At 39.0% G+C, this 24626-nt stretch overlaps 1 protein-coding gene across 1 annotated transcript in view; it reads left to right on the top strand.

Annotated features, from left to right (window-relative positions):
• The first annotated feature begins 1012 nt into the window (after positions 1–1012).
• The window catches only part of LOC134874761 (collagen alpha-1(XIV) chain-like), a 182328-nt gene continuing 158714 nt past the window's right edge, over positions 1013–24626 (top strand). Inside the window, exons 1-5 of the mRNA XM_063898918.1 lie at positions 1013–1137; positions 2600–2714; positions 9534–9650; positions 18384–18527; positions 22530–22613. Of these exons, the coding sequence (XP_063754988.1) occupies positions 2633–2714; positions 9534–9650; positions 18384–18527; positions 22530–22613 (427 nt within the window). The 5' untranslated portion in view covers positions 1013–1137; positions 2600–2632. The remainder of the gene's footprint in view (positions 1138–2599; positions 2715–9533; positions 9651–18383; positions 18528–22529; positions 22614–24626) is intronic.

Raw genomic sequence — 24626 nt, 5'->3', positions numbered from 1 at the left:
CTTTTCACTAAAGCTTGAAGATAGTTACACATTTTGAAGGTAAGAAGGATTTTCACATAAGTTATAGTTATATATGCAACCTAGAAGCTAGAAGTCTAGTTTTTGCTGTTTCAAGCAAGCAACACTACATTAGCTTGACTTACCATACATTTCCAAAGCTGTCATGTTTTGTTTTCTTTCAACCAAGAAAAACATTTAAACTAAATGTACGTCAAAAATGAGTTGTAAAGTGTCACCTTTGTTAAGTTAGGAATGTCAGAAATACATATAAATACAGCAGCATACACGCCTCTGAATATGTGGCACTAGTGAGCTGCATTCATTAACCAATCTATTAACCTAAGATGGAACAGTAGTATCCACTCGACAGCCAATTTATAATAAATATTTCTTCGTTTTTCTAATCATCCTTCTCGTGGCTTCCTTCCCTTGTTTTTCATTAAGCCACAAGACGCATTCAACAGACATTTCTAACGCGTTTTCTGTCCTTTGTAATTGTTTTACTTACATTTTGTTGACGCTTGGCCTCAGATGGTGTGACGATATTGTGCAATGGGTTGGCTCAAAATAAATAACAATCTTTTTGAACCAGGTTACAAAGAAAACAGGCCTTTACAATAGGCAAAACAAATCGAACAAGCGGCAAAACTTTATTAATAATAATAATAATAATAATAATAATAATAATAATAATAATAATAATAATAATAATAATAATAATAATAAACAACTTAGGTGACTTTCTTTCTTTCTTTCTTTTCGACAGGTTGCCCATTTCTGTCACTTCAGAGGCTGGCGCCGTGGGAATTGTTGTCCTTTATACCGTGTTGACTAGAGACGTCACCATTTGGCGGCCTTTTTTCATTAAACAAAATACTGGCTCTAACAATCCTTATCAACAGTCAGTGAAAGGTTGAATACAACAGTCATTTTACTCAAATGTGGTATTCAGCAGGAGTTTTACTTTGAAACGTCTTGCCGGTAAATCGTGTCTCACTCTGTCTAACTTGTCTCGTGGTCGACAGTGAGCTGAGTTGGTGAACAGTGTTAGATCAGAGTCGCTTTGGGGACTAGTGTGCTTCTCATTCAGCTGTCCGGAGGAGAGCTGCGGAGCCAGGGAACATATGATCTGAGAAGGTAGAACTACTATTTATTCACAGTATGTTCACATCTGCAAAAGTAGCTTTTAGACATTTTCTCCCCAGGTAATGCCGCTCCGTGCTCCTGACCGTGCAACGTGCAGAGCTCACCTGTGCTCATTTCAATTAACCACAACTTCCACTTTTTTATTTACGGAAACCAAAAGTGGGTTTGGTATTGATATGTTATCTTCTATGGTTGTTCTCAAGATCGTCTGGGTGTGTTGTTTGAGCCTGTAACAACCTCTGCAACTGCTGTATTTATAGTAGCACACCTTAAAGTGAGAATAGATCGGGTAGTAATCATTAGTAAAGCCAAGAGGCACGTTTTAAGGCATGCCACAGTGTAAAAACAGAGTTCTTAATTCGATAAAATCTTATGATCTACGAGTTTATCATATCAATTAGAGAGATAAATATATAACCAGGTGTTTTAATCCCGTCATAAATTTACCACAGTAAATAAGTGCCTAAGGGATTATTTAATGCACATTGTAGAGATTTTTCTCCAGGTACACTGAGGCAGGCCTAGTCTCAGCACACCTTTTTATAATCCTTACTCAGTTTTTATTACAATTACGAGAGCCTGTCTTAGCACTGGCTAGGTGAAAATGCCAAGTGGTAACTGTCAGTCACATCAATAAATTATGGAAAATTGCCTGAAATTTATAGTGTTTTTACTGGCATTGATTAGATCCAGGTGTTGTATTCTTCATACAATTTCTTCCAGATCGCTTATATGGTTACAGTTATGATGCTCGTTGCAGCTTCAGTCTTCTGCAGGGATTTTTGTGCTTTCTGTTTGAAGCAGCCATGGATACTCTGTGACAGTGAGAACTTTTTATGCACTCAGTATTCTAATGTAGATTCACTACTTCATATGCCTTATCTTGATAAACACGTATTGTAAACGTCCAAATATGGCAAATAATTGTGTGTCATAATAGATATTTACTACTGTATCTAAAAGGCACACTTACAGAAGTAGCAAACAGATGTTATTTTGAAAACCAGTGATTTATCCAGTTCCAAAAGCTGTAGACAATTGGTCATCAGTTTGGGAGAGATCTGATAGGAGGGGCAGGGTGACAGGGTCAAGAGATCTGTGATGTAAGTGAACATGTCTGTACATCATGAAAAGATGGCTTTCCACCTACAGATGGATGTCTATTCATATTTTCTTTCTCCACTTACAAATCCATACCTGCTATAACCACATGCTATTTTTGTACGACACAGATTTAAATCCTTTCTCACGGTGTTTAAATCCCATCATCTTTCTCTGTCCTCTCTCACACCCCCTTCTCCCAGAATACCCCTCACACATTCCCTTTTCTTCACTTTCTTCTCCTCATATCTTTCCCAATTTGACAGATTTTTCCTGTGTCTCGTCCTCTGGTCCTTTACTCTGCTTTCTCCTCACTCATCCGTCTTTCTCATACTTGTTTTTTCTCCTCCAGGTGTGTCGTGCCCTCCTGTCTACTGCTTCCAGGATGCATTTCTCAGTTGGGCTGAGTCTCTGCCTGCTAGGCTTCGCTTTTGTCTCTCTGTTTTCTCAGCCAGCGCAGGGTCAAGGTAAGTACATCCACTAGCCTGCTTTCCACTCTAGGGGTCAACAATGCTAACAGGGGTTTACCACACGGCTAATCGGGACCAAACATGGCCAAAAAGGGCTAAGCATGGAGTTTCCTAATGGTATCCCACAGGACAGTGGCACCATATATAGTTAGAAACTGGGCTAGCTGACACATAAGCATCCTTAAACGAGGACAACTGGAGTTTTTTGTTAAAGGGCTATGCAAGGCTTTCTACATTTGTAGCAAGTTCCGAATAGGAATAACATAAATGACCAAAATGGCAAACATTGTCAACAGTTCTCATTAGGACGTTTTAGCGGTTGTCTCAATGATGTATTTATCTTAAACAGCTTTCTTCAACAACAGCAACCATGGGCCTTTACTTTGAGGCAAAACAAAGCATTCTACCATTGAGCTGAACTGGGCTTCCTATGGTTTCCCATTATGGTTTCTTAGGGTTCCACCTTTTTGCTGTCATGGCCAGCAAGGGCTATTCAATATCAGGACCAGCCTTGTTTCCTCACGTACTTGAAAAATGAGCCGTTTGTTTCCAGAATGGTGCCACTCGGGGATTGAAATGATCCAAAATGAATCTGCTTTTAGCTTTACAATAAAGATTGATGTCATTGCTCACGTGGTAAACCTCAGCGTGGCCCTGTGGTGGAAATGCAGGTATCATCCTTTGCACTCACTGTTTCATTCAGCAGGACGTATTGTGGACTACAGTCTGTGGCCATTTTGATGTGCAGCTTCGCACCAAAGATATGATTTTAAACTATATAACTATGTATTTTATTTTAATTATCCTTTAAATGCGCATTTACCCTCAAGTTTCTGTCCAAAGGGAAAAGCCTTAAGCCAAAATCATAATGATGGCTAGACAAGCTGCTTTTCTGCGCAAAGTCTGTCATGTCTGTATTAATTCATATGCACATGTGTCATCTAATTGTCTGGGGAAGTGTTGAATAGGAATTCTAGTGGAAGATGTCTTTGTTACTCAGGTTACAGATTTGGAATCTCTACTTGTCTCTAATCTCCACACAAACAATTATGGACTTTTATGTGAAGCAGTTTGTTCAAATTCACAGCATACAAGCTCTTCATCTACTTAATGTTTTTCTCCTTTGTTTTCCTGTTGGCAATCCATGTGCTGACATCCTCTCACCCTATTTAACTCAGTTAACTTATTCAGCAATGAACAAGTAACCTCCCTCATTACCACAGGGCTACAGGTCTCATCAACAGCATTATCATAATTACCATCTCATACACTCCTTTTTCTTAACAAGACTTTCTGTAGGACTGCTTATGATTGATGATAATCTTGTCCCTATATAAGCTGTGCATAGTGATCTTTTCCCTTTTCTATACAAGCCCTAATTGTGGATCTAAGATAAGGTGTTGTACTGTTTTGATCTTAATGTGTTGTTTGTGTAAGATAATGTGGAAAGAAATGGAACAGACAAAAAGATTGATGTTTTTGCCTCCAGAACAATTAAACACTTTTGTTACACCCAAAGACATTTAGCATCTGCCAACTTTTCAAAGGTTGTTGGCAGTGATGAAGTTAAAACAAGGCTAAACCTGGTCTGTACTGCAGTGAGAGCCACAGCTCGCTGACATAGTGCCATATCCCCGCCGTCTGTGGTTAGGCTGACACTGGGCCATTCCATAATACCAGATTAGGGGTTTCAAAAGTCAGCATGCAAACTTTCAGACAGTAAGGGTTTGACCATGTGTCTGCCGCATGGTGACATTGTTTTGTGCTACGTCAGTATATATGAATGTTTTCAGGTTGATTTAAAAAAACGGCGGTTGCTAACAAGTGGCTAAATGAGATTACTAAACGCCACTGCGCCTTGTCAGTCTTTAGCTGAGCGGTGCATGCACAGCAATGAGACTATGATGTAGCCTAATGTAAGCATTTTAAATCTGGCAGTTGTATTGAAACTTCAAAAGACATACACATTATTATGGAATAGAAAAATCCCATTACTTTTTGTTGAGGAAGCCCTTGGTTGCAAACTTCCTGGTCGGCCTACACAATATGTCATCACTGAACCACTCGTATGTAATGTTTTGTATGGGTTTGAAACTGATGGAATACTTGACATAATTCAAATATTCATTTCAATAGTTTCAACTGTCCATATAACATACTATAACTTTGAAACTGATTTGAATGTACACCAGTTTTATTTATCTTTATTTGTATTTTTGTACACTTTAAATGTGTAACCATGAAATGAAGGGCCTGTTTTGCTGGTTGGCCCCCATAACATAAACATAACATGTATTGTATCTTCTAAGACAAAGCTAAACATGAAATACCCCAAATTGAGATACTGCTGAATCCAGCAAGTATTCAGTTTTATTCTTTGAAAAAAAATGACCTTAGCACCTGTAAAATAGTTTTTTTTTTTTTTTGTAGAATGAATTTAAAATAATTGACCAATCGTTTCAGTTCAAAGTGAACACCTCAAAGTGATGTTGACCAGTTAGTCTGCAATAATGTGCCCAGTTAAAACACAGCCTGACACTTCAGGGTCATTAACAAAAAGGACACTTGCTAGTTTTTGTCCAGAGTTTAAACTGAAAGCCAGCACAGCATTCCTCAGTGGAGAGGCCATAGTGTGTGAGCCTCGGCTACACCAGTGACCAGGAAGAGCTGAAGAGTAACATTCCGCTTGAGCTTCCACTGAGAAACTCCTTGGCTCTGTGACTCTGTGAGTTGGATCCGGTGAAAAGATTTTCAGCAAATAGAACGGAACATGAAAACAGACAGATAAATGAACTAATGATCTATGAACAGGACCCCAGAGATGTGAAAGAGAGAAACGTTCTACATTATTTTGGCGTTTAACCTTTCCTGTAACCAAGTTTCCATGTGCTGTATAGAAAAGTCCTTAAGGCTGTCATTAAGTACTGATTTAATATCCTAAATGACCCTCTTACCCAACACCTGTCAAGAAATCTTGATTCACCTGTAAAAGGTTCAAGGTCAAAGAATGACTTTGCTGGCTCAGGCTTTGTCGAGGCTTCTCATGTTCTCCTTGCCTGCAGAAATAATAGAAGTATCTACAGGTTTCTGTAGCCTCAAGGGAAACAGGCAACAAGAATGTGGGCAAATGTCACTGTAGGTTTTACTTTTACACTACGTTTCATTCAGAAAAAAAACATTCCAGTGAAGATAATCAGGTGCTTCGGCGACTTTAGTGAAATTGACAGCAAATAAAATAGAAATATCGCAATTTTGAGGCAAAAAAAAAATACAACGTCCAATGTTAAAAATAGGCTATACTGTTCTTTGAAAATGGCCTATCATTGATGTTGTAATGCCCTGTATTGCGCAAGCCCCCAGGAATTGCTCCGGACTTTGAGGAAATATTAGTAGTGGCCAAACTCCGGGTACTGCAACTTCCGTATCAGTCCGTAACGTCACACGGCCTATAAAGACTTTTCCCCATTGACTTGCATGGGGAAAGAGACGTCTGTAAATCAGTGGATTTTTAAAAAAAAGTAAATAAAAACATGAGGTCCTTAAAGTTGTAAAATGCGCCGTATCCAGTTCTTATTATACACCCATGGTATTGCGTCTTTACTTGGCAATGACAACATTAAATTACATAAAGTCTTTCAGTAAAGACATCACACATCAAGTTTCCTACTTGCTCTGTAGTGTCCCTTTTACCCATAATGCTCCCTTGATTCTCCTGCTCTCATAAATAATGGAAGACACAAAAATCTGTGCATCTGACTGTCCGCACAAATCCTGCTGGGTGTTACGGACAGCTCTCCAACTCACGGCAGGAGCCGGCTCTGCTGTTTGCACACCATTCTCCATGAAAAAAATATATGAGATTTAAGTTCTTGTCTCTACAGCCTGGGCCTTTTGTCTTCTCCCGGCTCTTTGCACAGAATCCAATAGTTTCCTACCGTTGCGGACAAACATACATATTTCATAGTAGCTACAGACAACACACGGTAACGCTAATCAACACATTTCAACTAGGCTACGAAGAGAGGTGCAAAATCTGCTTCCTAAACCATTTGGGATTTGAGCAGCTCTCTCCAGAAGAGAGAATGTCCTTTGTTTCCGAGACAGCGAGCTAAACCCTGAGCCGAAATCCCATGCAGCCCGCATTCTCATTCCCAGGTTGGTGCGACCATCGGTACAGTATTCCTTACATGTGTTTGTATATCATAACATTGCCTGCTGTGGAATGCGCCGGCTTCACGTTCTCTCCATTGAAATCGGGATTATCCTTCCGGTGCTGGACTCAAGTTTGAGTAGAATTCTGCAGATAATGCCACAAAAAGGGCGGTTCACCCAAAACGCTGCAGAGGTGTTTGACGATCGGTCTTATCAGCTTGTCTAAATCCTCTATTGTGGAGAAAAGCTGCAGGGAGGTGGATAACTCAGTTCAGAAAGGCGACAGGAAACAACCCCTTTATCTTCAATTGTGTGTCGTTTGCAATACAGCTGTATTTATACATTGGGAGGAACATCACAGACAAATAATCCGTTCAAACATCCAGACAATGTTACCATGTGTCCTGTTGAAAGACATCCTACATGCATTTTGTCCCAAACAGTCACACAGCAATAGAGTGGTGCAGGAATGAGTCCTAAAACCTGGAACTGAGTTAGCATTTCACCACATTTTTGTACATGTATTTGGTTAGGCGCCTGAAACAAGTTCCGAGGTTAACACAAGAGATTCTAATGTTTGTTCTTCATCATAGATGAAATCAGTGAGATATGATACACCTTCCAATTTATAAATGTTTCTGTTACAGCAGCATAGATTCACACATGAAGGAGAAGTAAATTAAATTAAAAAAACTAAACAATAAAGATATACATATGAGCTGTAGAACATAAACAAAATACACAAAACAGCTAATACATACATATCAATAAATATAAGTGTTGTTAATATGTGGAGATTATCTTTGTAAACAAAATGTGTAACTATCTTTTTTTTTTGCCAGTTTGCCACAGATCTTATTTTCTGCAAAATATTTCGATACAAAAGGAAAATCCCATGGCTTTTTGTTGAGGGACACATTTTTTTTAAGGAATGTGATGCAATGCTTACCTCCGGGTAGGAAAATACGTCATTACTGCACCACTCTATACAAGTTCCTTCCAAAAAATGCGTTTTAGTCAAAATGTTTTTGTTTTGTTTTGGGTGAACCATCCCTCTCTGGTTTTGTTGTGCATGAGAGCCTCAGAGCTCGACATCAGTCACAGTGTAGGTATTTAAAGTTAAATACGGCGGTAGCAGATTGCTCACCTCATAATGAGGACACAAACAAAGGAACCAGTTTGTGGGTTTCATATTTTATCCCCGGGCTTTTTCAATTTTTTATATAGTTACCAGATTAGATCGGGGAGTGTGTGGCTTCTAGATACATGATTATGATCTGGGATTTGGCTCTGCCGGTGTGAGATGGGGTGTTGCGGTTCTCGACCATGGAAATGTGTTTTGGCATTGCAGTGCTTTACAATGGCTCTATCCCAGTGTTTGAACCTATGTCTTAACGTGAAAATGCAACATTACTTCCTAGGAGCTTAGTGAAATGTGATCACACTCCTACAATAACCTAAGTTCTTCTAGTGCTGTTGCCTTTTCTAAGGGTTTATACACAGGTTGAGGCTATTGTAAAGTGTATTTGGATTGTGTGCAGCTCAGTGGATCCACTCACTGTGGTTTGCACATCTAAACACGCCTGCTGAGGCCAGGAGAGGAATAGTAAACAGATGCTATTCCAGTGCCTTTCCCTTTGGTGCCCTTTGTTCTTTTTCTCCTTGCAGTTAAAAGGAAGTCACATTCACTCCTTTTTCTCATCCTCATCTTACCCCGATGACAATTTCAAAGCACAGAGACGCAGAAAGAAAAGAAAGGGAAGAAAATGAGATCAGGACAGGGAGGGATCAGATCGAGGAGAAAGACGGACGAGGAGACGGAGATGAAGAGCGAAAATGAAAATAAGGGAAGGATACAGAGAGGGAGGTGGGGGGTAGGCCTCTAGGCGGCTGACAAGGCCAACAACTAATCAGGATGAGAGGCAGGGGCGTCGCTTTGATGCAGCCGGTAAGTGGAACACAGAAGAAGACCTGTCATATATCCACAGAGACAAGCACAATAAGGGCTCGATGAGGAAGATGATGAGGAGGAGGAGGCGAATGGGACTATGCTTTTTAATGTGACATCTGTGCAAGCTAATCTCTCTGATGTGTATCCTCCCGTTTGGATGAGATACAGTTTGTCCTTCTTTTTTTTTTTTTCTAACAGTTTAAAAATGCAGATGGAGCGCTTGCCTCTACGCCGCCATAACTCTGGAGGAAGTTCAATCTAACTTAACTCAGTCTCAGTGTTTGTTGCTTAATGGATGAGCGAGCGCGTGAGGTAAAACAGGAGTGCGGATTCTGTGAAACATGCAGATCTGTAAAACATCATGAGCAGTGATGCTCTAAACGATGAATAGACATTTACTTTTAAGCACTACATCTGTTCAGAGGAGTAGAAAATCAGAGTTGTATCTTTTGGTAATCATAAACTAATGCCGTTTCTTTAAAATTGTCTTTGTTCTATCAACCCTTGACTGACGAAATTGAACTCCATCCATTGTTATGGATGTAATCCACTAATATGCGCTGACAGTAGTTTTTCTAATGAGAGAAACATATTTGTGGTTTGGACTGTGCATGACAGGGATCTTCAACTCATTCATTCATCATTCAAATATTTGCAGTATTTTTCATGACACAAATGGAAAGTTGTTTATTTTAGATGCTTTTTCTGTACAGTTTCATCACCACGGAGATTTCGTGCCAAAATCCAGAGTCCCACCAAGCTGCATGTGTCGTGGAAAGAGCCTAAAGGACAGTTTGACAGCTACAAGGTCTTTTACACCACAGAGCCAGGTAAGATCCATCATTGACTGGGAGGGTAGACTTAAAGAAATATGGCTCTATTTAGGTGTATCCAATTGCATATTTCTGTACTTAAATGTGCTATTTTAAGTGTGACCCAATGCAACTTTTGCACTATAAGTTCGTAGCTGGTGAACTCATAAAGGTAAAGAGGTTGTCTGTTGAATGCTGGAAACTCCTTGCACTCAATTGAGCGCCATCTTGTCTACGTCACTGGCCATGATTGAGGTTCTTTTTGTTATACACAGAACCATACGAACTATACTACTGTATATTGGTTACTTACTGCTATAAAGTAAACACTTAGTCTTCATCAATTATTAATAAACAAGCTGCAAAAGCTCAGAACACCAGAATATTAAACCAACATGGCAAAACTACTCCTTTCCAGTCACGGGATTGTTAATAGATACTGGAGCCTTATATTTCTGAAGACACCTACTAGTTTAAACTTGATTTGTTCAAGAAAACCTGACAAGGAGTTCTTTACAGTTGTACCTGGTGTTCACACATTTCCTCGCGTTCACACCTGGAAGCTGAGCCGCGCTAACTCTGTGATGGATTGGTTTGTTTAGTGCCTCGCTCAAGGGCTCCTCATTAAGTTGACACAGGATAATGCGTTCTTAAGATGCTCCATTGGAGTTAAAACTTGCACCCAGATGAAACTACTCAGGTTTATTTGTAAAATGACTAACAGAATTAAGTTAAATATAATTGGTTTCCATTCACAAACCATATTGACCATGTGGCGTTTCTCTTTTGCTTGTGGCACAAAAACTCTAGCTATGCACGGAGAAGCACAGTTGTTGAACCTCTTGCCCTAGGGAGAAGAAATCGACCTTTGTTATGTGTGTTTCACCTGCATGCTGGTTCATAATTCACTCAGTAGAGAAAGAGAGATGCGTAACTACACAGGATTTGATGGAACTGATGCCATGTAGAAACCTGCAGCACACACCTTGGGATTTATTTAAGTTAGTGAAAATACTTCAGTTTAGTGTTGATTGGAACATACGTTATTTGTAAGTGATTGGATTCATGATATATGAGTAGAAGAATACTTCTCTTTAAGTAAATAAAACCCTCAGAGTGGATTCTAACACACTCAAATCAATCAGGTCTAAATATTACCGTTTCTCCTTAGCTAGCTTGTTTTGGAGGGATACCGTACTTTAATACTTAATCAATCTGTCTTTTTTTTATTACATAACACACACAAGCCAGAAATACACACATGCACACATGTACAAACAGGTCCTAGCAAGGGTACTCAGACCTTTAGCCTATAACATTTTACACTGCATGATGTAGCCTAGAGGCTAGCTAGCTTTACTCACAGCGATAGTAATTGACAGAAGCACACAGTAAAGACTCCCATGCTACATAAATAATACATAAAATATTCAGTATCTTAAAAGGGGGTCCTGTTTGCAATAGTAGGGAAAACCACTTTGGTTTAAGCAACTATCATCTTTGAATCACCTTTGGTTTAAGCAACCAAGATGTAAGATTAGATTCAAATCAAATCCATGTTCAATCGTCACACATGTACACAGCACCGCACACTCAGATTTGATCCCTGCATTTAACCCTTTCAAGTATAAGGAGCAGTGGGCAGCTATTTTATACACAGTGTGGGGGTCAGGTGCCTTGCTTAAGGTTCAGGAGGTGAACAGGTACATCTTTAAAGTACCAGTGCCATTTGGTCAAATGCAAGAATAGAACCTTCAACATCTTCGTTCCCAAGCCAATTCCCTCTGAGAGGACCATGCAATTTCAATAAATATTAGACCTTCATGAAAGTAGTATTCTTTGAAGGGGTGGTCTGCATCTGTTTGAGCCAAGTTAATATAATAAACTGGTATCTGAGTGGGAACTTAAACCTTGCACCGTCACTGTCTCGTCTCATCACCTCACTGAGGAACAGTGAGATTGTTCTCTCTCTCTCTGCTCTCTTCACAACCTGGAAATTTTGTTGGTTTTCTCGCTGTAACAGATATACAGCTCCAGAAAAAATTAAGAGACCTCTCTAAACTTTTCTTGAATCTTTATCTCTACATGTATGGCAGCCATTCCAGTATCTGTTGAATTCCAACACACAGAAAAGTTGTCAGTAGTTTATAGAATACAACAAACCTATAAATAATAGAACAAGAGAAAATGATAATGCTGAAGTGGTCTCTTAATTTTTTCCGGGGCTGTATATTGTGTGCGATAGAGCTTGACAGTAATCATAGTTATAAAGTGATAATCACACAGGATATTACTCTAATTTAATGGCAGGAAGTATAAAAACAGATGCAGTGCAGATGTTTTTACGGTTTATGGATATGATGTAAAGCCATACGCCTGCACTTTATATAGTATTGTAACTATATTTTGATTGATTGATTCATCTGTTACTGAGTTTGTTTTAAGGGACAGAGTAAACAACCTGGTCTCTTTTCTTCCTGAATTTTTCACTCCTGTTACTGTGCGATTTAATATTTAACCTCCAGCTAATATTTGTTAGAGTTTAAAGAAAGACAGGTGAACCTTCACAGTCCTCAAACTGATGTGTTGGTTACTAAACGAACAGGTATAAATGTTACTTTACATGATTGAATTGTTATACACTGGAAACTCTTTTGAAAACATTCAAATTGGGCCCCAGCAGAAGGAGGCTGTATATATTTTTAGCGTAGGTACAGTTTGTTCTTCAAACAACTGTTAAACATGAAACTGTTCAGAGCTGTGAGAGACAAAGATTCATGCACCTATTGTTTTATTTGTATTTGTAAATCACTGGAATTCAAAGCTTGTACAGTCTAATTTAGCCCTCCAATCAGTTTCACTTCACAACACTGACAAGAACATGGTACAGCCACACTTCATCATTTGAGTTATTGCTCATTTGCATAAAGAAGTTTAACATGGACGCAAGCAGAAGTTACCAAGGAGATAAAACGCAAATGATACAGACTGCGTGTGTTTGCATGCAAGCTTAATTCAGAGGAAGGGTTTGCTGTTGTCATAGCTATAGTATGCCCATGTTTTTATTTCAGTCAGGGACGATGCACAGTTTTTAAATGCTGTAGAAAGATGTACTTTTCAGTGTTCTTTAATATAACTTAGAATGCAATCAGCTAAATATGTATAGATCTGAATGGGTGTACAGTCTGTACTTTCACATGTTTTTTTTTTTATCATAATGTTTTCTTCCTACCTTCATTCTTTCCTGCAAAGACCATTGTATTACAGTGGGACCGGTACAGCTGCATGAACACTGTAAAACATGTCCTCTTGTTACTGTAATGACAGACAGCTTTAAGAATTCCTTTTGTTAAAGACTTGAGTTATAGCTCACTTAAAACGCTTCCCAAAGTATGGTGTAGGGCCAAGGAGGGGTCCCTCTATGGGTTTATTGAGATACAGTTTTATTCCCTTTATGTTACTCACTAGAAACCAGATACTCCACACAATAAAGGATGATTACACTGTATTCACTGGCACATTTATTTTCTCAGATAACCCTAACCCTTCCTCTGCCTGTTTTTTATTTTGTTTTAAATCTGCTTGTAAACTTGTTTTCTTTTAACGCAGTGCTTGTTACTGTACAGGAAACTACTGGGAAGCTTTTAACCCCCTCTTTCCAGACTTTGTGAATTTGTGAACACATACAGTAGTAAACACTAATTAAATATGAAATAACATATGCTCCTTATGTTATTTCATATTTAATTAAAACATTTAATAAATGTGGGATCATTTCATCTCACTGGGTGATATGTAGTTAAGCAGCCAGATCATACTGTTCCGAAAGTCCTCACATCACACCGAAATCACATTACAATTTAAGCGCCTAAACATACGGGCATACACATCAACTTCTAATCAATCAGTGTAGTGCATTTCAATACTAAACAGCCTGAAAGAAACATCATCTGATTATAGAGAGTAATACATTTAATTCATACAGCTGCGGAAAAAGATCAAGAGACCAGTGCAGCATTATCAGTTTCTCTGGTGTTATTATTTCTAGGTAGGTCTTTGAGTTAAAAAAGTTTCTATAAAGGCTGCCATACATGTAGAGATAAAGATTTAAGAAAGTTTTGAAGTGGTCTGTTAATTTTTTCCGGAGCTGTATAGTTGGCTTCACCCTACTCTGATAACTGGGGTATACCAGAGGCGGCTCTGGTTCATAATGTGCATGGTGGTTCTCAAAATGGTTTCTGAAGGTATTAATGGAATATGTAAAAGCACTCTGGAGGGTAAAAGAGTGGAAGAGTGCTATATAAATCCCGTCAATAGTCCTTGTTTCACAAAACAATGTTGTGATCCAGATCTAGTTTAAATCAGGTGATGTCTATGTTTAGTATTTCCTGATGAAGAACAATATTTCAAAGGTGTTATGGTACTTCATGTTTTTTGAGCAACTTGTAAGAGAACCAGTCATCTTTTTTCCAGTGATGCAAGTATTTTTTACTGTAACCACTAAACAGTTTGATGCACCAATCTATTGTGGCCTGATGTTGGAAGGTGAGGCCGTCCTCTGCACAGTGCTGCTTTCAGCCAACGACCAGGTGAACCTGGAGCTGGCGGTAAGGCTTGGCCGTCTGTTAGATCACAGTAATGGAGAAAATGTCAGATAAGATGCAGTGAGCACAGGCAGCCGTCCCCTGACACTGCAGGGAGAGTGGAATGTATGGAGGGAATGACACAGGAATATAAAAAGAGGGGGATACTATAGAGGGTTGGATAAAGGATGAAGCTGGAGACACATGGAGGGAGAGGTAATGAAAAGCCGGATGCTGGGTAGAGATAATGAAAGGTAAAGCAGGAGGAGACAGATCCTGGTCATCTGCAGCTTTTATCAAAGAGCAAAATCATCTTTAATGGCTCCAGAGTTAAAGGTTTTATCCGTTTGGGGCACACATTTTGTAACTTCTTTTCAACCATTGGGAAGCCTTTCTCCTTTGTCGCATGATGTCAATGCATTTCCATTTACAGTAACGAGCGCTGAAGTCTCACATCTACAAGAAAGCTTTACTGCCTTGTTCATATTCTTCAATATCCAAATTGGCCTGACATTTTCACCGAAGCCTGATGGCCTCATTTCTGAGACATGCCCACGCAGCTCGCGTTGCAACATGTTGCCTTTTGGGTTCTGCTTAAGTTTTGAAGAATCGAGAAAATGTAAAGGAATAACTGGTAGTGCTGGGATGGCTCTGTGCCTTCTGGGCCGAGTGAGTGAGGTGAATGACGGGGTCCATCATCCTCCGCCTGTAGGCTTCTGGTATCAGCATGAGTGTAATGAATGTGGAAAAGCAGTGACGGAACGGTAGTTAATTTTCTTAAACAGCGGGGAGTTTTTCTCTAACTCCGCTGCAGCAGAGTTATCCATGGATACTTTCTTTTAGGGAGAAAGCATGACTCATACTCTGTCATAGTTTAAAGAGATTACGAAAGACAGAAGATATTTAAGTGCCTGATTGCAAAGACAAAACAACTATTTAATTTAGCAATTAAACAATTTTACCATTCAAGAGTTTAAGGAACCAAGGACAGATAGGCATTTATCTGTTTGGAGACAAAAAGGGTGTTTCTTTGCTGACAATTCTTTTGTGGGAGCCGATAGTGGCAAGTTTCTTTAATTTTTTACATAGAGAAATTGGCTTCAAGATTTATTGATCCAAACTGAAACATGTGTTCTGCAGCAGCAGCAAAAGTCAAAGAGCTGAGCAGGCAAAATGACTAAATAAGCACTTTTCTTTCATCACAAACTCTTAAATTAATTTGAGTGTGTTTCTCTGATGATCTCGGACTTCTATTTCAATATCTGTAGACATGAAATACTCTCTGAAATGCCAGGAAATGGAAATCTACACTTCTGAGTCAATCTGTGCTGACAGCTGCCAAACCTTCTGCTGCTACGACAGCAAAGCACATTTGGCAGGATTAGATGCAAAACCCATATACTTAATTTGACTGATTGATTGAATTTAAACGTATTACGGTTTATTCATAGTCTTAGTTTTTGATGTTTTATTTTCCCTCCGTTTTCTGCTGCCGGAATGATCTTTAACCTCAGGCGTTAATAAAGTCAGTCTTTCCTCTCCTCAGTTTGTGATGCCAAAGGGCTTCCAAATGTTCCCTTTCTTTTCTTTGAAGTCGTGTTACTTTCAAATATAACTGAGGACACTTCCACATATTTTGTAAATAGCTCTTTGAGAACTCAGAGAGGTGTACAGTAGGTATGTTCACATGTAAAAAGATGGTTTGGTATGGAGGTTTGAGAGAGTTCAATAACTACAAGTTATTCATGGCAGTCCTCACCAGCAGTAATAGACTTTGCTGAAGTGTTGGACAAGACATTGAGTCCCAACTTGCTCACATGTTTTAAATAACTTAAATATCAATTATAGTAACTGATTTAAAGGGATAGTTCAGGTGTTTGGATTGTAGTTGTGTTTGTTACTTTATACTGTATTGCTGAGGGGCTATCCAGCTCTCAATAGGAATGAAACCGGTCTTAATAAGAGTTGTATCAAAAATAAGATATTCATCCATAGTCTTTGTTTAACCTACAGTAGAGGGCAGATTGGAAAAAGAGTGACAGGAGCAAAGCAAAGTCCTGCTGTGGATGGGGGCAGCACCATAACGTGTCTTCGCTACTTGAGGTGATTGGCCACCTAGTAAGGGTGCCACCTGGCCGCCTCCTTAGGGAGGTGTTCCATACACGTTATGCTGGGAGGAGAATAAATGGGACACCAAGGACAAAGTGGAAGGATTATATCTCCACGCTGGCCTTGGGGCACTTCGGAATCCCCCAGTCAGAGCTGGTTGATGTGTCCCAGGGACAAGGGAAGATTGGGGCCCTCGGCTGGAACTGCTTCCCCCGCGACCCAGTCCCGGATAAGCGGTAGAAGATGGATGGATGGACAAAAGCCAACCTTCGGCTTGGAACAGAATCCGTTATCTTTACTGACTTCACAGCTATAAGACTAAATTGACAAAAACATTCATTTAAGCTTGCATCTAACCAAAGTATCACAACAACATAAACTGTACAACCCATAGAGGCAGTGCTAGTCCTACAAGTCCCTTTTAAAATGAGCTTCAACATACAAACAGCACAAAGAGTTCAACAGTAATCAGTGACACTCAACACTTTTTATTGCTGAAGTGAATGTGCATGTGATGAAGTTAAAACGTGACGGTAAAATTATATATTTTTTTGTCAATTGAGTCTGGTGGCTTTGAACGGCTTCAGTTCCCCTGTCGGATAGGGCTTTCTGATGGCAATGGAGTCTGAAAAAGCTTAAAATATAGTGTACACTAAAACTGGGAGCATGCTGACTGTCATCTATTGCAGTTAACTTACTTGCTATTGATAAGTACCTCACACAACCCCACTTCAAGATCAAAACTATCCCTTTAAAGTCACTTCTAAATATGCTTTGTAGTGTACTACATGGTTGTCTTTTGTGTTTAGTAAGTAATAAGCAGGCTTGTCATTTTGATCCACAAACCATTTCATATAAACGGGTAAATGAGACCTAATATGACCATTTCAAGCCAAGGACTAGCTGTGTAAAATAAATCCTTTCGTTTTTAAATAACATTTCACAGACCTGAGTAGTAAAAGCAAATTGCAATAGCCTTTTGGTTCTTCGTTTCAGTTCGATTATGCACAGCAAACTGTGATTCATGCACCTGCAGATGTATGTCTGCCATCAGCATGAGTCAGAAGTCAAACTGAAATGCTTAACTCTGGGGTCTCATGTTTCTCTTTATGCAGATACATTTGATTTCCTGAGGTTTGCAAAGTTACTATAAACAAACAATGTAAGTTAAATGTGGCTGAAAACGTTTTACCTTTTCATTGAGTTTTTTTCTCATTGTTTTGTTTAGTTAATCCTGAGGTTAAAGTCTTATTTCCTTCTTAACCTCCTGCTCTCATCCTTCTTCCTGCCTCCCTTTTTTCCACTCTGTTGTCCATCACCGTTATAGTCTGTCTCTTTTTTTGTTGTATTGATCAATGGGTTGCTGTTCCAGGCCAGCAGAGTTTAAGTGCAGGTCAGGTGTTAAAAATACTTTATCCTAAAAGTCAACAATTCACTATATAGATTCATTCATTTCCAAAGGCGTACACCTCCAATAGAAGGCAATGAAGTGCAGTTTGCAGATTTAGTTGCTCCTCAAGAATTTTTTTGTATTCTATAGATCTTTATTATGTTGAAACAGGTGTTGCTAGTGCCTTTTTTAAAATGTGTGTAAACATAATTTCACCAATATTACTGAAGCTTTTGATCCCTGCAGAGAGTGTAACGCATTCAAAGGGTGCTACACAATGACAATTACCCTGAAACACATATTTTCATTTCAAGGAGAAAATAACATTGTTAGTAGAAAAAAGATAATGCATTATTTAAAATATATTTCAAGCTGTCTGTGTGTTTACAAAGACATTAAAGCAGCATCTTTTGTATGCAACTTTGAATCCGACTGTCGTCTGGTAACACTTTAGCTTTTTATTATCTTTTTGTGTAAAATGTCTCAACATTCATTTGCAGTTATGGAAAGGCCATAGACTTGGTCTCGTAACTGCCTTCTCAATTTCACCACTTGATATTTAAATGATCTTAAAAATGATTCCTTTTCGTGATCAAATCAGGAAATGTTTCTTCCCTCTTCTCATCAGACTTCTGCTGCTGAGTGTGTGTGCTCTCTTTCTCTTAATAGGTGGAGAGCAGAAGGACATTGAAGTATTGAAGCAGGAAGCAAAGCTGGTCATTGAGCACTACGACCCCTCCAAAGAATACAACTTCAAGATAATTGCTGTGAGTGGAGGACAGCAGAGTAAACCTCTTCAGGCCAAACATGAAGGTAAGAGCCTTTGGCTGTGTCACTTCAGTTTGCTTTGAGACTGGAGGCTCACACAAGGACTACCATATCATTACAAATTGTTCAAAGAGGCCCTATTATGCGCTTTGGGGTTTCCCTTTCCTGTATTGTGTTATATAGGTTTTTGTGCATGTAAATGGTCTGCAAATATCAAAGTTCCAAGTTTCTATTGGCTAGAGCTTAATCATATTGTACATGATAGGCTAAGGGACTGGGCATTTCAAGCGGTTGATCAATCACAACAAGGTCGGCCCGCTAACCAATCAGAGCAAGCTCTGGGCTCTGGTTTCAGACAGAGGGTGAAAGAGGTGCTGCAGCACAGGCAGGATGAGAAAAATAAAGAGCTTTTTGAACATTAAAGCATGGAGACAAAGGAGAGACACCAGATACAATTATGAACCTAAAATGAGCAGAATGTGTCTTCTTTAAAGAAGGAGCCCTATTCAGCTGAGAGTGAGACTACATAGAGAATTGACTATTTCACAGAGTTTGAAGGCGATGGATTGTGATTGGGTCTATGTGACAGCAGACTGTACTTCTGGCTCCAATCAATGACGTCACAGCAGGTGTTTTTCCATCAGCTATGATTGGCAGAATACCTGCTGTGACATCACTGATTGGGATGTGACTAAGAGAGTCAACCAAAAGGTACCATGGGATTGAGGTTGTGGTTAAATTGTCAACAAAAAAAACACCTTACCACTATTCCTCAACCTCGGTGCAAAGGGGGACAGAATTACATCCTTTCCTTTGGTAAAGGATGTTGCAGTGTATTCTAAGCTAAAGGATATAATAAAGCAAAACTGAAACTCCTTTCCTACCATCTAGAGAGTTCAGACAGCTCTTATCATGTCTGCCAATGTGGTACTTCTGGGTCGTGTCCCTCGGTTAGAAACCTTCCTAAGCAGAATAGATAATAAGACCTAAACACTAGTTTAAGAAAAACTGAATCTAAGTCTTGGGGGTTTCATGACAACTTTTACCCAGTGAGCATTTCGACAATATCTGTTGCTGACGTTTTCTCTTCACCATCAGCACTGTTGTTTCCTGATGACCCTGCTGTGTATTTGGCTAATGCTGTTTAAGCTGTGAAGGTTGGAATGCAAGACAAGAGCAAAGCAGTAAAGAATTCAAACCGCAACACAAACAACAGCGCGCCTCACATCACTGTTGTGGTTGCAAAAACACGCCCAGTGACTTGTTTACTTTGTTTCTCACACTTTAATTCAGCAACCGGCTGATATTAACTTGTCATGCTGTGTTTCAGGAAAAAAAGAAATAGTACACCTAGACCTTTTAGGAAGGATTTTATAAACCACAGGGGTGTTTCCTCCAGAAATGTATCGCATCTGGCTGGGAAAGCCCTTTGACTCAGCATTTAGAATATCATCTTTAAAGAAAAGGCACAATATCACATTGCCCTCAGATTTGTGATCTCCTGTGGGGGCAAGTTTTGTTTTTGTTGCACCACTTAATAAAAATAGCATGTAGCTTTGCTAAGGAAATGTGATTCTTAATGTGAGCGATGATGTTTGACATTTAAAAGTGAAATTCATGGCTGCTGTTTTTCTTTTGTGGCATTATTGGATTGTGAAAACGTTTAGGCAGTCAAGCTAACTGAACAACTGAGGTTGGATTTAACTGTGATTGACTGATTATTACAAATACTTATTAAAGTTTGGCTGTAAGGCCAAAACAAATAAGGGAATGCCAACTTATAATATATGAATTGAGTTTTGTTTCACTGAGCTCCTAGAATACGTTCACCCAGATAAAGGACTTTCCTCCATGACATCAGAACTTCTTTGCTTGTTTTTTATTAATCTACTAAACACGGGCAAGAACAGTCAAGGAAATCAGTATTTGATCCCCTGCTGATTTAGTTAGTTTGCCCACTTACAAAGAACTGAACAGTCTTTGCTTTGAATGGTAGGTTTATTTTAACATTGAGATACAGAATATCAAAAAGAAAATCCAGAAATGTAAATAAAAAAATATATATATATGAATTGATTTGTGTTTAATTGTGGGAAATAAGTATTTGATCCCCTTGCAAAACATAATCATTTTATTTAACCGGTCCTTGGGATCCATAATTCTTGTTGGTTGCAAGGGGATCAAATACTTATTTCCCACAATTAAACGCAAATCAATTTATATCTTTAATGTACATTTCTGGATTGTCTTTTTATATCCCGTCTCCCTGTTAAAATAAACCTACCATTAAAAGTATACACTGTTCATTTCTTTGGAAGTGGGCAAACTAACAAAATCGGCAGGGGATCAAATACTTGTTTCCTTAACTGTACCTCTAGGATCTCACTAGCTGATTGGGCAAGTTTTAAAGAAGGATTAAACACATTTAGGGGGTGATAAAAAAAAGAAGCTCAGAAGTCAGCTGCATTCTCAACAGAATGCAGCTGACTTCTGAGCTATTTCTTTTATCACCCCTGTGAATTGCACATGTGAGCAGGGAAAACATTTGACAAAATGCTGAAGGGTGAAGAAGAAGTTCACGAGCTCAAGAGAGCATTCATTTACTTAGGGAACACAATAACATGGATATTGGTTATTGTGTGTGGTTTATAACTATCAACTGTAGTTTTGTTATTTAATATACACTAATTAACACACTCATTTGTAAAAGGGCTAGAAATAATTGACCTTAGCATGTATATTTCTTTCACAAGGGTTAGGAAATCAGGACCTAAATGCAGTATAAAAGGAAAGGCAGGATTAAAAGTGATTAATTATGCTAATTATTAGGTTCATATTAGTATTTAGTGTCTCTACTGTGACCTGCCGCCATGCTTTAATGTTCAGAAAGCATCTTAATCTTTCTTTTCTTATACTGCCTGTGCTGCAGCACCTCTTTTCACCCTCTGATTGGTTATTTGGCTCTGTTGTGATTGGTCAACTGCCCAAAGTTATCTCACCTCTTATTGTATTTTGAACAATGTGTCTGAGCGCTAGTTAATAAAAGTGTGACATAGTGATGGCATTATGTCAAAGAGGTAAACAATGGAGGCGTTTCAGGCAGGGGGCGGTGTGGGAGAGAAACTCCCTCTAGAACACACTACAGGAAAGGGAAAACTTTAACAACTGTTAATGATATGGTGGTAGAGATGTCCCATGCAAAACACAAAGGTAACGGACGAAACAATCACAGAGGCGGGAAAACACAGACAGGAAGTAAGACAAGACATAAGAACAAATTACATTTCAAAATAAAACGGGACAAGATAACACCACGATCATCACAACATTTCATTTTATTATTATGTTTATTATTCCAGTTTATGTCGGTGTGGATGAGGATGAAGGGAGAGCCCTAATGTGCATTTTGTTTGTTTTGTTGTGTTGATTAATTTATTATCATTTTTATTACGTACATGATCAAATATTTGTGAAATTTTCATGTTTGTGCCAGAGGACTCACTTGAAAACGAGATGCTGAATCTCAAGGGGTTTATCCTCTAATTAAATTATGAAATAAATAAATCCTCAGGCTCATCATTACTGAACTTTAATCACTCTGTGCCCAATGGATCAAAGTCAGTGGGGCTGCGATGTCGCTGTTTAAGTCGCTGCCACTTGGCTGAGTTCTAACATAAAAGCTTAAATGCATATTTTCTGATTTGTCATGGCGTTTATTCTGGTACGTTCTATTCTTGGGATGTTAGAAATATTCACTTTTTTTCCTTATCTAAACTCTTATACTAAGATGCATTTAGATAGAAGATAGATAGATAGAATCGGAGGATGAAACCCTCTTTATTAGTCACATACATGCACACAGCAGAGCACACACAGTGAAATTGGTCCTCTGCATTTAACCCATCCTAGTACTAGGAGCAGTTGAGTTTGTTCTACTCTTTATGTGAATTGTTTCATTTGTTGACCCATTGATTGAAATCTTTGAAATTCTTCTCTCTTCCACAAAAAATGTATATAGATTTTTTGCATTATGTCTTATTTCTCCAGCTCAGCAGTCAGGTGTCGCGATGGTTAAATCTCTGAAGAGACAAGACAGCGGTGCCACAGAGGAAAACAACGAGATCTCAGAAGGTAAGTTCTTCTAGGAAAACAGGAAGTGATCCAGCCGAACAGAAACACTGAAATAGAAAAGATTGACGCATCATTCTTCTTGAGTCCCCGGTCGCCTGGATTCAAAACCTCCTCTGTGTAAGAAAAGCAAGAGAAGATTTTTGTAACAGAAGACTCTCTTTTTAAATGCCATGTCAGGTAGACTCACCTGCAAAATGGAAAGTAAGGAAAGAACCAAGAACACCCTTTTTACAATTTGAAGAAGCTGCAGACTCTGTTCGCTATTCAATTCTGTTTTTGTGAAGAACAGGTTTTAAAACGATGGCTCCATTCCCTGAACGAATCATTTTTAATACCTTTTTCAGTCTGAGATGATGACTGGTGCAACAAAAACAGGTAAGTGGAAGCTGAAAAGGCCGAAGAGTTCTGTCACAAGGGAATGCATTTGCTCCGGAGCGGAACAAGTATGATTCACCCTCCAAATCCAAGACAATTTCCCCTGTTCTGTCCCTTGGTTTTTTTTGGAAACAAAGTCATTTTTGGATGTTTTTATCATTCCCTTCCTCGTTTCGAGAGGGACAAGCACCGGCGGGTTGAATATTCCTGCACTTACATGGCTATTACCATCAGACTTTATTCCCAGAGAAAATGGAGGAACAGGAAATGAAACGGTGCGAAAAAGAGAATTCAAGCAAGAGGCTACAACAATCAGGAAGGGAAGGGAGAGACTGAGTGGCAAACAAGCCTATTGTAATTTTGAGAGTGATTGTCAGCTCCACAGGCTGAGGTACACAACGAAGACAGCACAAGGACAACAAAGGAAACAAGTTAACTGGCAGGTAAGCCGCAATCTCAAACCATAAGAACTTCAGTGTTTCTGTACCATAAGTGTTATTTCAATTGTCTGTGTGTGCAATGTGTCTTATTTGTTGAAAGTTGTTCCGATGTATTCTTTCCTATGAATGTATACTGCACACACAAAATATTGAAAACACTTTTGAGAGCAACCCGTCTATTTGCGTTTCTTTCAAAATCATTTAGTGTGTGTGTGTGTGTGTGTGTCCGTGTGTCCGGCCGACCGGCCTTGCAGCCTTTGAGAAAGGGATGTGTCTCTTTGTGTGAGTGGTGTTGTGTTTCAAAGCTTCGAGATGAAGGAATGGTGTTAATGATGGTGCAGATGGGACTTCTGGCAGACTGTTTTCCAACGCCTCAAACCCAAATTACAGCTTCTGCTCTGAAAATCCTTGCCATTTCAAATCTCTTGTATTTCAGTATCGAAATCTAAATGCATCACAATCAACCTATTGTATCTCTGTAGGCAGATTCCCTTCAGGTGAACTTCAGCTGAAGCTTTTGTTCAGAATGAGTAAGAAAAAATACTTTCAACATAACTTTTTTCCTTGCTGCAAATCTCGTTTCTTTTCATCGCCTCATCTCTGCCTGTGCAATTATAGCCCGACTCCTCTAAATGGGGATTTTATTCTCCCCTCAGAAGCACCAAGCCTCGCCAGGAGAGGATGGTGATTGGTATATATATATTTTTTTTTCCTTCAGACGGTAGAAACTTTATAAACCTGTCAGGATTTTTCTCTGCCTCTACCTGAAATTACTTACGCTTAGCGGTTGCTCTGAAGTCCTCTGGTCATTTTAATCCTGTCCGAGGTTTCATGCAATTACTGATTTTCTTACGTGGTGTTGCCGCATCAGACCTAAAATTAGATTACCTTTATTGCTTTTTTGGGTGAGTTGCAACACTAAATTCAAGACGATTGAAGATGTTTTTCAGTGGTCGCCAGGTGCAAAGATGTAAACCTGTTGAAACATAATACGCTGGATGATATTTACTGCATAACAATTTGATAAACGCTTTCCACAAGATGTTGATGCTGAATTAGAATGTCTACTATATTCAGGTTTTAACATTTGGTTAGTTTTGCCTTTATTGATGGATGGAGTGTTGAAAGGGGGGAGACATAGGGGAGGACATTAACTGATAGTTCCAAGAAGGAAATAAACTCAGCTCTAACCACTAAG

The sequence above is a fragment of the Eleginops maclovinus genome, chromosome 13 (assembly GCF_036324505.1).
Source record: "Eleginops maclovinus isolate JMC-PN-2008 ecotype Puerto Natales chromosome 13, JC_Emac_rtc_rv5, whole genome shotgun sequence".
NCBI classification, from domain to species: domain Eukaryota; kingdom Metazoa; phylum Chordata; class Actinopteri; order Perciformes; family Eleginopidae; genus Eleginops; species Eleginops maclovinus.
The sequence above is the reverse complement of the archived record's forward strand: the minus strand, read 5'-3'. Positions and strand labels throughout refer to the sequence as shown.